The 13,970-nt window shown below is 43.1% G+C and overlaps 1 protein-coding gene across 2 annotated transcripts in view; it reads left to right on the top strand.

Annotated features, from left to right (window-relative positions):
• The first annotated feature begins 385 nt into the window (after positions 1 to 385).
• Positions 386 to 13,970, top strand: part of GAB3 (GRB2 associated binding protein 3) — a 68,565-nt gene continuing 54,980 nt past the window's right edge. The window contains exon 1 of one of the 2 annotated variants that reach the window (XM_074882952.1): positions 386 to 615. In XM_074882952.1, coding sequence (XP_074739053.1) covers positions 544 to 615 — 72 coding nt within the window. In that variant the 5' untranslated portion in view covers positions 386 to 543. The remainder of the gene's footprint in view (positions 616 to 13,970) is intronic. The other variant, XM_074882951.1, reaches the window with a different exon arrangement.

Below are 13,970 nucleotides of genomic sequence, written 5' to 3'. Positions count from 1 at the left end.
GCGGCGGGGCCGGCCCCGCCCGCGGCCCCGCCCGAGCCAGCGCTGCGCGGGGGCCACCGCGGCCACCGCTGCTGCCGGAGCTCCCACAGCCCCGCCGCGGCGCTCGCCCCCCCCCCCCCCCCCCCGCTCCCCCGGGCAGGGGCTGTCAGCATCGCCGGGGCGGGCGGCGGGGCCGGCGCGGGAGCCGCCCGCTGGCGCTGGCGGTGGCGGTGGCGGGGGGTGTCGCAGCCGCCGGCTGCGTGGCGGCGAGCCCCGGCCGCCCATCACGTGCTCGGTGTGTTGCATTGTGTTTGCGGCGGAGGGAGGGCTGGCCGTGTCAGTGATCAATGTCATGACTTCCTCCTCGGGCTGGAGCAGTATCAGAGCACAGCTGAAGGAAGCTGATTACTGCTGGTTTCAAATTGGCTGGGAACAATACACACACACACACACACACACGCACGCACACACGCACACACAAGCGCGCGCACACACACACAAGCGCACACGCACACGCAGCCCGCACCCTGGCTCCCGCGTCGCCGCTCCGCGCCGGGGGGGAAGATGAGCTCAGGGGACGTCGTTTGCACTGGATGGCTCATTAAATCACCCCCCGAGAAGAAACTCAAGAGATACGTAAGTGCAGAGGCTCTGCTGATATTTTTTCCTGGCTAAAGGGATTTCGGCATGTGCTCGGTGTCTTACTCTTCCTTTGAAATGTCTCGCCTGGTTCGGCTTCGCCTTGGACCAAAACAAAAAGGTTTACAAGTCCGTGCGCTTTTACGGAGTATTTTAGTTTCCACCGATATTCTTGTGCCCTTTAGAATTAACCTTTCCCGGCTCGTAAGATTATAATACTTCAGTTGTTATGCAACAGATCTTAGGTTAAAAACCACATTTCGGTTTCAGTTAATGTTGCCGTAACTAACAGAATTGTTGTAACAGAATTTCAGATGTCACTTTTCCAGGGAAGGACAAGAACCTCCTGAAAAAACTAATAGTTTACATTCTGAGGCTCTGCTTTGTTAAGATGCTCAGTAATTTCTATAGCACTTGCTAAAGGCAACATCTGCAATAGTTTTATTTACCGATTTAGTATGCCAGATGCAGTTGCTAGCAGAAAGCTTTACTTTTTGTCCGTGATAAAGAGGTGCTGGAAGATGCCATGCTGTGAAGTTCCTGATAGCTGAAAGGTGAAGGGAGCTGGTGAGAAGAAGCGAGCACTGTATGCATGGAGAGCTGCAACCGCATTATGTGTAAAGGGGGCCCCTTGTTTCGTTCTGTATCTGCCTGCCTGTTTTTCTGAAAAAAAAAAAAAAAAAAAAGAAAAAAAAAAGGGGGGGGGGAGTGTTGCAAACATAGGAAACTATTATTGCAGGGCTGTGAGGAAGGCACTCCGCGTGGAAATAAAGGAGCCTTAAAAAATTGCTTGGGACACCATTAAAAATGTAAGCCCACCGTGGGCCATTTTGCATACTCATTTGTGATGGTTCTTCATCAGGCATGTTGTTACTGTTGTTACACTTTTGGAATCGGTAACACTCATTTGAGTCATGCACTTCTAACTTACCCCAGAGCACTGCACTGGACTAGAAGGATGCCACCGTATGTGTGTATCACACTCCCAAACCATATACACAGCTTACATCATTTGTCGTATTCACTTCTGTTTATCAGCATTTTTTCTGGACTGCTGATGTTGGCTTTTTAGAGTAATATGAGGAATAACTGTCTCGTGAAGAATGTGGTAGATATCGTTTGGTAGTGTATTTTTTCTCTGCACTGAAAACTAGGAGAAAGGATAATTTACTGATGTTAGAATTTACTTTTATTCTAAGCCAGAGTTTCTTCTTTTAGATCACAGTATTGCATTGAAATGGCTGAATATTTGCTTTGTTCAGTTAGCATTTTCCAATTCTAAAATAACCACTATGATGTGTCTCAAGGGAGCTGCAAATAAAATATGGTTATCTAGTTTTTGTTACATTTTGTAACGAGTGTACTAATAGCACTGTACAGCAGGCACTAGACAATGTAAGAGCCACTGATTCACCCAGCTGGTATCATTAGTAACTCTGTCAGTGAAGCTATTTTTGATGACTCAATATTCATAAAAGGGCAAAGTAGAGAAAACAGAATGTGATAAAGCTGGGATTTGAAAGCCCCCATTATACAGTCAAGATAATAGTCACAACAGGGGCTCTGATCAGCTCACGAGACTAGTTGCAGTCTGCTCTGCTCAGATTTTGCACTACAAAACCTAGGGAAATGGGGTCTATGTTATTCTTCAAACATCAACCACTAGATTAGCCAGATCTCTGCAGATTAGGCTTTGTTTTCTGGTTAGAAGAATAAACTACTCCTTTGTCCATAATAAAGCAGGAAGAAATGTACTGCAAGTACAGCAAAGATTAATGTCCTTTCTCATATGACTGGATGCTACAAACCCAATGGACATTGTCTCTTACTCGCTGTAAACTATTATTTCTCCACTTTTTATATAGTTTCACCAGCATGGTAGCTTGTGCATCTTGCACTGGGGTGGTAGGATAGCTCAGGCTGAACCACAGTGACTGCTTAAAAACAACACAAGCTTTAAAACAATGACTGTTTAAACTGACTTCAGTAGGTGTCAAGTGTCAACCGCTTACAGGAGAATGGTGTTGGCTCTGGTTCTGAACTGACAACATACATAAATCCCCAAGCTTTACACCACCCTTTGTGTTCAGCCGGCAATACCCATGGTCTGAGCTGAAGCTTCCAGGGAGCCTCAAACGCAGGCTGGGGCTGCCGCTCATGGGACCTCTCTTACACTGGAGTGACTGTTGCGCTCACGCTCACGGGGTTGTCTCCCAGTTTACATTTTCCTGAGTTCAGCATCCGGCCTTTGTAAGGTCGGGCCTGAGGGTCTCTTGTTTGACACACTGATAAATTCCTAATTCTCAATCTATTACAATCACTAAGAAAATCCAATAAATTTCAGTGGAATCTGTAATTAAGAGACCAGACAAGTGATGAACTCAGGTTGTGAGACTGGGAACTGCAGATAGCCCCACTGAAGCCACTGAGCATATTTAGTGTTTGTAAAATTAAACAAATAGATTTTTACAAGATTGGAGCCTAAAGACCAAAGTATGCCTTTATTTATGCTTGTTTGCCAATGCAAGCAATTATTCTATGCATAAACAATTCAAAATTGGGCTCTAGGTAAGCAGAACGTTATTTTCAAAACTTTGAAAGGTGAAAAGCAGGTGTTAAGAGTCTATATTTTTCCTGCAATGTCTCACAAAGCTGATGCTCTTAGTAGCACTATTCTTAGAAGTGTCTTATCATTCCCTAACAAAGGCTGCTCTCTTACATGTGCAGGAAACGAACATGAGATTAATTACCCAAGCGTAACTTTCTGTAAAAACAGAGAGCTTAATGCTAAATGCAGAGAATTCATTAGAAAGCACAGGGAGCTTCACTTCAGCAAGCAAATACTCTAATATGGTTTAATAGCACGTACAGTGCTTTTGCCTCTGTCTGCTACTTGAACCATGAATCCACCACGTCAGCCTATCTAAAGAGGCAGTTGGGCAAGGAGTCTCCTGGGAGAGCATTTGGTGTGTGTTGCAGTTCTTTGTCCCCTAAGTATGACCTGAAAGCTGTGCTGCTCTCATTCCCCCACTTGGTTCCAGCTTTTCTCACCGACCGGTCGGGGCTGCGTGGGCCTGAGGAGTGCCGGGGAACCCCTGAAGCTCTGGGGGAGCTGGGTGTGGGGCAGAGGCAAGAGAGGCAGAAGCTGCTACCAAATACTAGGAAGTGGTGGTGGTGGAGGTGAAGTCCATTATGCTCTAGACAAAAAATGCTAAGCATCAGGCACAGCTTGACACTCAGCCCCGCAGGAGGAAAACCTGGCCCCACAGGAGATTTTTGGTATTGATATTAGTGGATCATGAGTACCAGCCTCTGTAGGAAATGAGATGTCATGGGAAAATCTGCTTCAGGTGTGATGGGTTTCACAGTGCCTTATATTACTGCTGAATGTATCCAACCAGAGATTTAGATTAGGCATTCAGAGCCACAAAGGAAAAAAGTGTTTACGTTTGTTAAAAAAAATTTAGAAATTCAGAAGACTCAGGGTGGTGGTGTTCATGTATCCCAATTCTGTAACATCAGCCTTGAACAGCCAGCTTTTTGATACTTTTCATATGGAAATATATCTGCTCGCTGACTGGTAATATTTATTTTCTGTTTATTGGAGAGCGGGGAGAATGGTTTCATGGCCTAGAAAAAAAGGGAATTACTACAACCAGTGCAAAAAGTCACTATGAGGGGAAAAAAGACATGGAAGAAGGCACAGAGGATGCCTAATGAAATAAGAGGCTAGTGCCATCGAGAAGACACAATGTTCATGTGCTGGTAAGGAGAAGGAGATGGGATTTTTAACAGGCTAGTTCATTTTAACCTATCCTCAAATCCCTGTCCTGTAGCTTGTCACACCTGTGAGGAGCAGCAGTGGTAGTTAGGCAGCCTGCCCGCTGCTTCCAGTGAACACCACGCCATTATTTACTTACTGTTAGTGTTAAGTTACGTGGTTTGCAATAGTAAAGGGCTATATACAGATGCTTGCTTGTTGTGAGTCAGTGCAGCTCCATTTAAGTGAATGCTGCACAGCTGTACCCCAGCTGAGGAGCTATTTTTAATCTTCAGTACTATACAAATTGATGAGGGAAGACCACTTGCTCAAAAAAAGACAAGTTTCCCACTTTACTTGAGTGACTGGTTTCTTCAAACGTTATTGAAAATCAAAATTCCTTGTCAGCATCTCTAGAACAAGAGTCCAAAATGGACTCAGTGTTAGAAGTTTTAGCCTTGCACTTCTTACCACAGTTCTTGGAGTGTCTGGTCTGGGAAGACAAATTGAGGTGTAAATTAATGTACCAGATGCAAAAATCCAGTAAAGCAGTGTGCGTTCCTGCTGTGTCTGTGCGAGGGGCAGTAAGTGCTGCCAGAGGGGCACAGCAGCAAGTAGCTGCAGACGGATGTCTCTGACTGTTGGGGGGATCTGCCAGAACTCGACCCCAGCACACCATTTCTATGGTTTTACAAGCTAAGAGAATCTAGACTTCTCCATTTTTAGCTGAAGTTCTGGTATTTATCAGGAGAACAAACGGGAAGTTACTGGCCACTAAGAAGAAAAAGTAAAGTGGAAGAGTTTTCTCAAGTAATAGGAACAAGAGTCCGACAGCACTGCTAAGGGTGGGTGGGATGCAGAGCATCTGCCCTCTGATCTAGTGTTGGGCTGGTGTCAGCAGAGGACAGTGCCACCCTCCCCTAAAAGAAATCCCCAAGTGTTGTGTGAGGTCAAGTACTTCCGCTGGTTTGGGATTTGGGGGATGTTTCCAAAAAATAACTGTCAAAAAGAAATCTGAACTTAATTTTTGTCCATGAGTCTATTTATTTCCAAATGCTTCCTACAAAGCATCACCTCTTGAGCTTTGTCCCTGCCTTTCATACCCTGCTGGAATCAACATCCTGAACTCTCTTTGAAATAACTGAATTTATTTAACCAGTTTGTGCAAGTTTTGTAACTCTAGTTTATAGGCTGGGTGGAATAGGAGTCCCGTGTGATGGAGAAAGTCGACAGAGTCTTTTAGCTGGTTCTAGTTGTCAGTTTTGTACCTACATTTTTTCTGCTGTTACTTAATTTTAAAATACAGCGCATATTCTATCTGTTTGGATATTAAGGAAGAACTCGATTTTGAGAAAATGAAGACTTTCATACAGAAGTTCCTGTGCTGCAGACTACATGTTCCCTTCTCTGTGAAATTCTGAACAAATTGATCTCACTGGTAAAGATAACAGCAGAAAATTTTTTTTAGGGAGGAGTTTCCATCACTGGAATTAAACATTTGCAATTAGCCAAGTACAAATCAGACCATTTCCCACCACTTAACCTTGTTTTGGTAGGTTAAGTGCGATGTTTATTCTAGACCATTTTCTGCCATTTTCACCATGTTTTGGTAGTTTAAATGCAATGTTTAATGAGATAGGCTGACTTCTAAGAAAAAAATAATTTCTAAAAAACACTGCTGTTCTTGGCAACCTGTGTATCAGAATGTTAAGCAGAATAATTTCCCTTGGACTATTTATTTGGGTGGAGCCATAATAGCCCTGAAGCCCAAGTTTAATCTTTGATGACATATTTTCAGTGCACAGGAATGTCCAGCTATTGGTTTCTATTCAAAACAGAAACCGCAAGTTATCAGGTCTTTGCATTCAAAAATAGAGACTTAAAAAAAAGTGCTAGTTTGAAATAGAGAAGGAAATGTTAAGTTGAGTGGTAATTAAACCAGTGATGCAATCAAACATGTCTTAGAGGAAAAAGCATTACAAGTAGTACTTTGCTGTACTCTTTGTTGTAGCATGAAAACTATAATATGGACAAACACATTGCTTCTACCAATAATGCATTAAAATGCTATGAACATGTATTACGCCAATTTGATAGGTTTTTAGGGAAAGGGACAAGTTTACTCCTATAATGTTACTCAGCAGAGAAACAAGTTGTTTTATTTGCTTTCCTGTCCTTTTCATTTGAGTTGGAAATGAATTAGTAATGTGATAAGACAAGGAAAAAATGCCATCTTTGAAATGAAATTTGCATGTCAAAACATTACATCCAGCCAGAGAAAATAGATTTTACTCTCTCATTTAACTGTTGAATAAAATGCAATACTTCAACTTTTTCTTTCTGCTTTACAGTAATATCCTTGACTTGTTTCTGTTTGTGTTGCATCAGAAAAAACAACAAAAAACCAACAAACATATAGCCATGCAAAACTAAGGTTTAAAATCTGCTCTTCATGGCAGAAAAATACTCCCCTTCTGAGGCTAACTCATTTGTAGCTTTGTAATTGTTAGAATGAGACAACTGTTCTTAGAGATTTTGTTATTCTCTTCCCTTCTGATGCCAGAAACCCCACCTGACCCCTGCAGTCAAAACTGCTTTGTAGCTTTCCACAAAAGCCTTGAACAGCTCATTTCAGTTACTGGACATACTTTCCCATAAAGCATTTTACAGAAAGGCAATAAAATGTCATTATTATGAATTTTAAATTACTTAAATGAAGGTGTTAATTTAAATGGAACTTAGATTGTCATCTGAAGCTTTTTGACTCGTTTTTTGACAGTGCTTTTTAAAAGACGATAGTTTCTGTGAGCCTTGTTAGTGACAAATATTATTCATCCTGTGACTCCCAAGTCTCAGGGACTGTGGGTTATGTATTCATATTTCTGTTGGACAGAATAATGGCCATAAAGGGACCCTTTCTAAATTTGCAACTGTTGTAATCTCAGCAGAGTGCATAGTTTCTGAACAATCTGTTTTCACATACCAGACTTGCAAACTGTTTGTAGAAGTTCAAGGATTTTACAGTTGTGAAGCCATTTTTTTAAGCTGACATGAACTGGTCGTGCCAAGGAGAAGCCAATAGTTCGGAACAAGCGTGAACTATGTTTTACTTGCAGACTTTACAAACTGTGCAGTGAAACCACTAAGTTTACAGAAGTTTATAAGTGCTAGGAAAGCTGAATGTGTATGCCTGCTGTAAAGCTGCACTTCCAAGATCTGTTTGTTGCCAATTCCACAGAAAAGCCACCGGCATTCAGAGGTGGCTGTGTGCTGATCAGAACGCTATGAGATGAGAAAAAGCATCTGAAGAGATGCCAGCTGAGTTTACAGTAGCAGTGGAGAAACAGTTTCATGAGAAGCCATACACTGCTTCTCATGAAGGGCTCACTGCTATTCCAGCTACTACATCTGTATTGTTTACTAATATTTACAGTGGAAGCTTTGCAAGCTTAAGAGAAGTTCAACATTCTGAACCCATCCTAAGAGTTCTCACTGAGGCCTTAGGTTTAAAAATAAGAAGCACTTAAGTAGCTCAGGGAATTGCTTTTTTGAGATACTCAGGCGCTCTGCTCCCACTGAAATAGGGTTTGCAAAATGTTTTCACTGGGTACTCCTCTGACTCTAGGGCTGTTTTTACAGGTCTTCACTGTCTAACTTTCCCTGTAAAACAGTGGGATTTGGACTGTCAGATGAAAATGGGACTGTTACTTCAACTTCACTTTGTGCTTTTCAAAATGTTCCTTTTTGACAGATAACTCTGAGCATTGTATCACCCTTGAGCTATGGATTATAAAATAACGGTGAACTGTTTTTGAAAAGTGAGGGGAAAATGCCAGATAAATCACATTATTATTTCAGTATCCTCCCCCAAGCTCCTGCTTTAGTCTGTGCTGAGCCTGAGAAATATTCAAGCTGAAACATCATTAAGATAAACAAACAAAAAGGTTAGGGGACAGTCTGATTGGCATAGGAAGAACAGGCTTTGTGTTGGTGACACTGCTTTGGTTCCCCTGTGCATCCCTCTGCATTGGGTTTGCAGACTGGAAACCTAATAATACTGGCTTGTAAAGGGAAAAATAGAAGCATTTATTGATGTGTTACTAGATTGCAGTGCTTTAACAGTTTTCTTATGAAAAATATGTTATTTTTTTTCTTTTTTTTGAAATTCACAACTGAAAGTACTGTTGCTATGTTACTGTGATGGTGTGTAGGCTGCTAAATAAATAGTGGGAGTTTAGTCCATGCCAGAAATAGAAAGCCAGGTCAGAGGTGATGTTTGGGACATGTTGAGAAAAAAGAGAATATATAATTATTTCTTTCCTTCCTATCATTCTCTTTGCTCTCATTAACCCCAGACTACTTAGAATGAAATTACAACAGAATTTCTGGACATGTGAGAGTACTAAAAATTTACGCCTCTGGAGTTCCACTAAGTCTTTCTGCTTTGTTTTTTGCAAGATCAAATTTGCAAAGGAAACTGGTAAAACTGTGGCACCTCAGACACTTGTGAACTGAATAGCTACTTCCAGGTATCACAGGGCATGGAGAACTGATGAAAATTCACTCTGCAAAGGTGTGCTCAGAAAGGAGAATCTAACAGAGGGAGCAAGCTTTGAGAAAATGTGCTCCTGTAAAGCCAGAAACTGGAAATTTGAGTCCATTATCCTTTTTGGGACAGCCTGGCAGGTTACAGATGTACAAAAACATGGTTAGGCTCTTGTGCAATGAGTCCTAGGTACCTGCTTGCTGCCTAAACATCTTTGTAAACCTGGCTTGTGAACATGCATGAGTGCCTCGTTTGTACAGCAGGGTCATTTTTACCCTCCTCTGCTCTCTGCATATGCTGCTCATGTACAGACCTGGGCACAACAAGCTCTCGTTTAAACTCCAGCGGCTGATTCAGTAAATGGTGGGAACTGCAAGCCACTGACGTGAAAAATAGAGCCCAGTCCTCCCTCCATCCATGTCAGTTGGAGCAGAAGCAACCCATATCCTGGGAACGAGCACTGCAGCCTTGTTGCTGGCAGACAGCGGCCTTTGACCTCATGTCCAAAATGTTATCTCAGATGCTGGATGCTCTGGGCTGCGTTCCGCTAGCCACAAAGCTCCTCAGCCCGCTCCCAGCCCCTTGCGGGTGTCACTGCGGGCGTGCGCAGCGCCCCGATGCTCTGGTCCTGCCTTGCCCTTGGCCCCGCTGCTCTCGCGGGAGCGTCGGCAGCCCTGAGCCCGCAGCAGAGCAGCTGTGAGCTGTCAGACCTTCCCGCTAGCAGGAGGTCGGACACAGAAACACGGACCAAGCTCGCTCGTGTGCGAGTTAATTCAACACATTATTAATGTGACAATAATATGAGGCATCTAATTTCTTTGTGAATTAGGGAAGAAGCCCACAGCCATAACCTAAACCAGTTCAGTGCATGCAATCCCATTAGAGATTTCTTTGTGGTATTTTTGTAGTTCCACAAATCTGTTACTTTCCTACAAAGAAACAATGTAAATGTGCCCCCTACCCAAGAGACCTTTGGATCTGAGGCATTCCAGAAAATCCCGCATTTACCATAAAATTTACAGAGGAGGATTAAATTAGAGGGTACAACAAGAGCCAGTGCTGATAAGTACATTTATTCTTGTTCCTAAATTGCAGGGGGTTTTAAATTTTCATTTTATCTGTTAACACTCCTTGAACGGAGGGCTGGAATTTGAATGGCTAGGAGTGTTTCCTAACACGAGGGATGTGAATAGCTGGTTTAATAAGAAACTTTCCTAATTTTCAGCCACAAGCCAACCCCTAGTGCCTTAGACCTTGAGATATGTCCGCAGAATGTCTGAGGTTCTGTGTCAGAAAATGAACAAGTAGTTTAGGATCCATAAGGGTTGTTTATTTACTTACATTAGGAGTTCGCTGCTGCTGTGATTGGAGACATTTCTTGTTTTCTAGCACAACCAGCATTCAGCCTCAGACTGAAGGAGAGGATGTTAGAGGCTTTCTTGTCCCCTACGGAGTTCAAACCCTCGTTTGGGCTCTGTCAAATCCTTTACCCTTGCCAGAGACTGCATTTATCTCAGACTCTAAAGAGCAATTATTATGATTTATCTGTCTTCAGTGTGAATAAGATTTTACCAGGCATTCTCTACACAGAAATCTCCAGCCGGGAGAAGTGCAACCTACAGCCTGTCCTTTCCAGGGCTTTGTTGCCCATGCTCAGCAAATTTCCCAGTTTTAACCATCAGCAGCAGCATTGCTAAATGGAAAGGAGGATGAATTACACCCTCTGCAGTTCTGTTATGTTATCCTCCTAAAGGACCTATTTGTCTTTCATTGTATTTCCAGGTCCTTTGTGCTCGAAATGATCTTCTAAACTTTGTAAGTAAACTTGCTTTGCTGGCTGGTAAATTAAAGCTGTTTACCCATTAGAGTATTCCAAGAGGGCTGCAATGATGTTTGCCAGTGCTCTTTGTTGGGGCGAACAGCTTGATTGTTAAAACTGAATGAAATTATGTCGAGGCAGAAGATGGCAGACGTGACCAGGTTTCAGATAAGCTATAGTTAGCTAGGTGAAGACTAAATATCTTTACACTGCTGCTTTAAATCCTTAAGGACTCCCCTCACCATGGCACTTACCTTGTCGTGGGTTCAGAGATGCTTTAGTGAAACTTGCCATTCGAGATCGGGCAACACAAGTTTGGGAGGTGAAGAGCCAGAGCAAGCTTGCGCGAAGTGGTAGCTGTGCAGTCCTTTCCAGAATACACTGATGGAGAGGGATAGTCATAGAGATGCACCCCAGTGATAAGTCTCAGGAACATTTCCAAGCAAATGATTTGCATGTAGTTGAGCAACCTGAGCTATGTGAAGATTTCAGCAGTGGTGGCCCTAATTCTCATATGCTCAGAACTTACTGTGCACCCACAGGCAGGTTTCAGTTTGACTCGTTCCTCGGGTTTACTGGATTTGGAAATGGAACTGGGATCTCTATATGAGCATATCGTTGTAGGTTTCAGTTCAGAGATTGGGGTTTTTTTAAGAAAGTAACTGTTTTATGTGCTGTCTATGTGTAGGAATAAAAGATAAGGAGCAGAGGAAAGCACTCAGATACAAGACCTTGTACTATTAATGGTCATAAGGCCTAGGATCATTTTTTTGCAGGGTAGCTGGCCACTTCTGACTTGTACCTAGGGTTGCTGCAGTCAAGGTACCTGCTCTGAGTGGAAACATGGTCATGCAGAATCACTCCAGATCTAGTTTACGGTGCCAGTTTAGGGCAGGGTCTTCATGGTTCATTGCTGGGACAGAGAAGAAGAGGCATATGACCCTACACAGCAATAGCAGCAAGTAAGTATGGTGATGTAGCACAACTGAGTCTACCATCAAGCAGGAAACTTTTACCTTCCAAAATAAAATGCATCCATAATGGACAGAAAGGCCAAGTAAACATTGGCTTTAATAAGCTGCTGGAATTGGGCAGGTGCGCAGTCAAACTGGAAGGTTAGATCTGAAGCTTTCACTTGCGTTTATCAGTTTGCACAAATCTGCTTGGAACATCTCTTTGTCCTCTCTGAAAAGATTTCAGATATAAAGTACTTAGACTCATCAGAAAAAAATATCCTGAAATAGAAATGGCACCTCATGTTCTCTAGCAATATTGGAGCTTAAGGACAAACCAGAAGCCAAAGAAATGCAGTCTCAAATTCCAACCTATTATGACCATATTTATAGGGAACATTTAAATAGTCTGAGCTGTTTCCACTACATATTCCTTACTGCTAACAACAGTTCCTTATGACTGATGATATGTCATCTTCATTGAACACTGAACTTGAATATCACAGTTGAGCTTCAGGCTTTTCAGCTTCTGTATCAATTGGCTGCATGCAGATCAAGCACAGAGCCATGGTCCTCAGCAACGAGGGAATGGGAAGAGAAAAGCAGACAGGAGGATTTTGCCTCCCGATGGAAAACTCCAGATCTGCCATTATCAGAGCTCCTGGTAGCTCCAGTGCAACTGGGAGAGGTGGTATGTGGTAAGGAAACTGCAACATTTACCAGCATGTAATTGGAAACTGGAGACAATGAATGGATAAAAATATGTTAAAATGCACAATTTCACTTTATTTTGTGTAACGTCCTTTGCACAAAACTTTCCACTCAAAGAGATTACAGCCAGATAGAATTATGGTGAAAAATAAAAGCAGAGTTGCAGAGAAATTGGTAACTTCTTAAAAAGAGTAAACTGTCACTGAAAAATCTCACTTTCTATTTGAGAAATCAAATCTATGCATGGTGCAGCCATTTTTGCTTTGCCTGGCATAAGATTTGCATGACTCACAGCCAGCAGCATGCTGAGGACCTAGAAATACATAATACAAAAGCAGATGCTAACTGCTGTCCGCTGGCTGGGCAATTCCCGTACCATCTTTGAAATGATGATCCCATTTGATGGGGCAACAGACAGAATGAAAGGCAAGTGCACATGATGCTTCTCCCCTAGGTGAGGTTATTAATCTGAAGGGTGAGAGACAGTGTGAAGCCTGCTAAACACCTACTATTGTAGCAGTCAGTCCCAGCTGGTGAGGATGGGTGATGTAATCGATCAAGCAGGAGGAGAAAGTTTTCAAATGGGAGGGTGTAAAATTTGAAAGGCTGCACGTAGGAATGAAAAGTTGCAGTCCTAATTCGAGTACGCAGGCAGCTCAGCAGATGGCCCAGCAGATGAGTTGCTATGCACCACGGTATGTGTGAGAACTTGAGAGTAATGGCGAGGCTCCACGCAGAAACGTAGCCCTGCCCTGCACATGGTATGAGGTAACATCAGATGCCATGTTCCTTACCCCAGCTGGGCCCTCCGTCCCCCGTCAGGGCACTCCTTTAGCTTGCACACCAAGCTTTCCACAACAGTATTTCATACTGCTGTTCTGCATTACAGCAATTTCCTCTCCCATGCTTTGCCTTCCCTCTCCAAACAGAGCAAGAGCCATCCCCAGAAGCGTAGTCTTTGCTAGTCACGCTCACACCAAAGGTACATCGCTAACTTCTCCTCCTGCAGCTCTCAGGCTGAGCTCGCACATCTCTTGGGCTGGAACACCTCCCGCTTCAGGCCATAGAACAGCCCCACTGGGATGTTTTGGGTTCATTTCCTACAATTCCAGTTCCTCCAGGAGTGACTTCCACCTTCCCTAATAACTGCAGCTTTTTGGGAATTTTAGGGAAAATCTTCAGAAAATCTCTAAAAATTCATCCTTTGTTTAAGAACTGACCAGTTTGCATCTGACTTTCTCCAGGGGATCTGCTTTGCTGCTGACTGTTTGTGAGACTTTTGGGCTCCATTTGCAAATCACCTGTGCACTTACAGCTAGATCCTGGAAAAAGCGTCTTTACCACTAATAGCTTAGAGTAGCCCTTTGCCACCTCACCGTCTCGTTGCGCTGCTGCTCAGCATAACGGTATTAGGAGCTCTGTTTTTTCCAGTGGTTTTCTAACAAACTTCTGTTAATCCGGAGCAGTCTATTCATATGGGAAATTCCAATAATCCATGTTTTGTGATACAGCAAAGATCTGTCTCACTAACCAGTTTACTTGTAACATTGATGAAATGACTGC

Source organism: Strix uralensis, chromosome 13, assembly GCF_047716275.1.
Source record: "Strix uralensis isolate ZFMK-TIS-50842 chromosome 13, bStrUra1, whole genome shotgun sequence".
In the NCBI taxonomy this organism is placed as follows: domain Eukaryota; kingdom Metazoa; phylum Chordata; class Aves; order Strigiformes; family Strigidae; genus Strix; species Strix uralensis.
The sequence above is the reverse complement of the archived record's forward strand: the minus strand, read 5'-3'. Positions and strand labels throughout refer to the sequence as shown.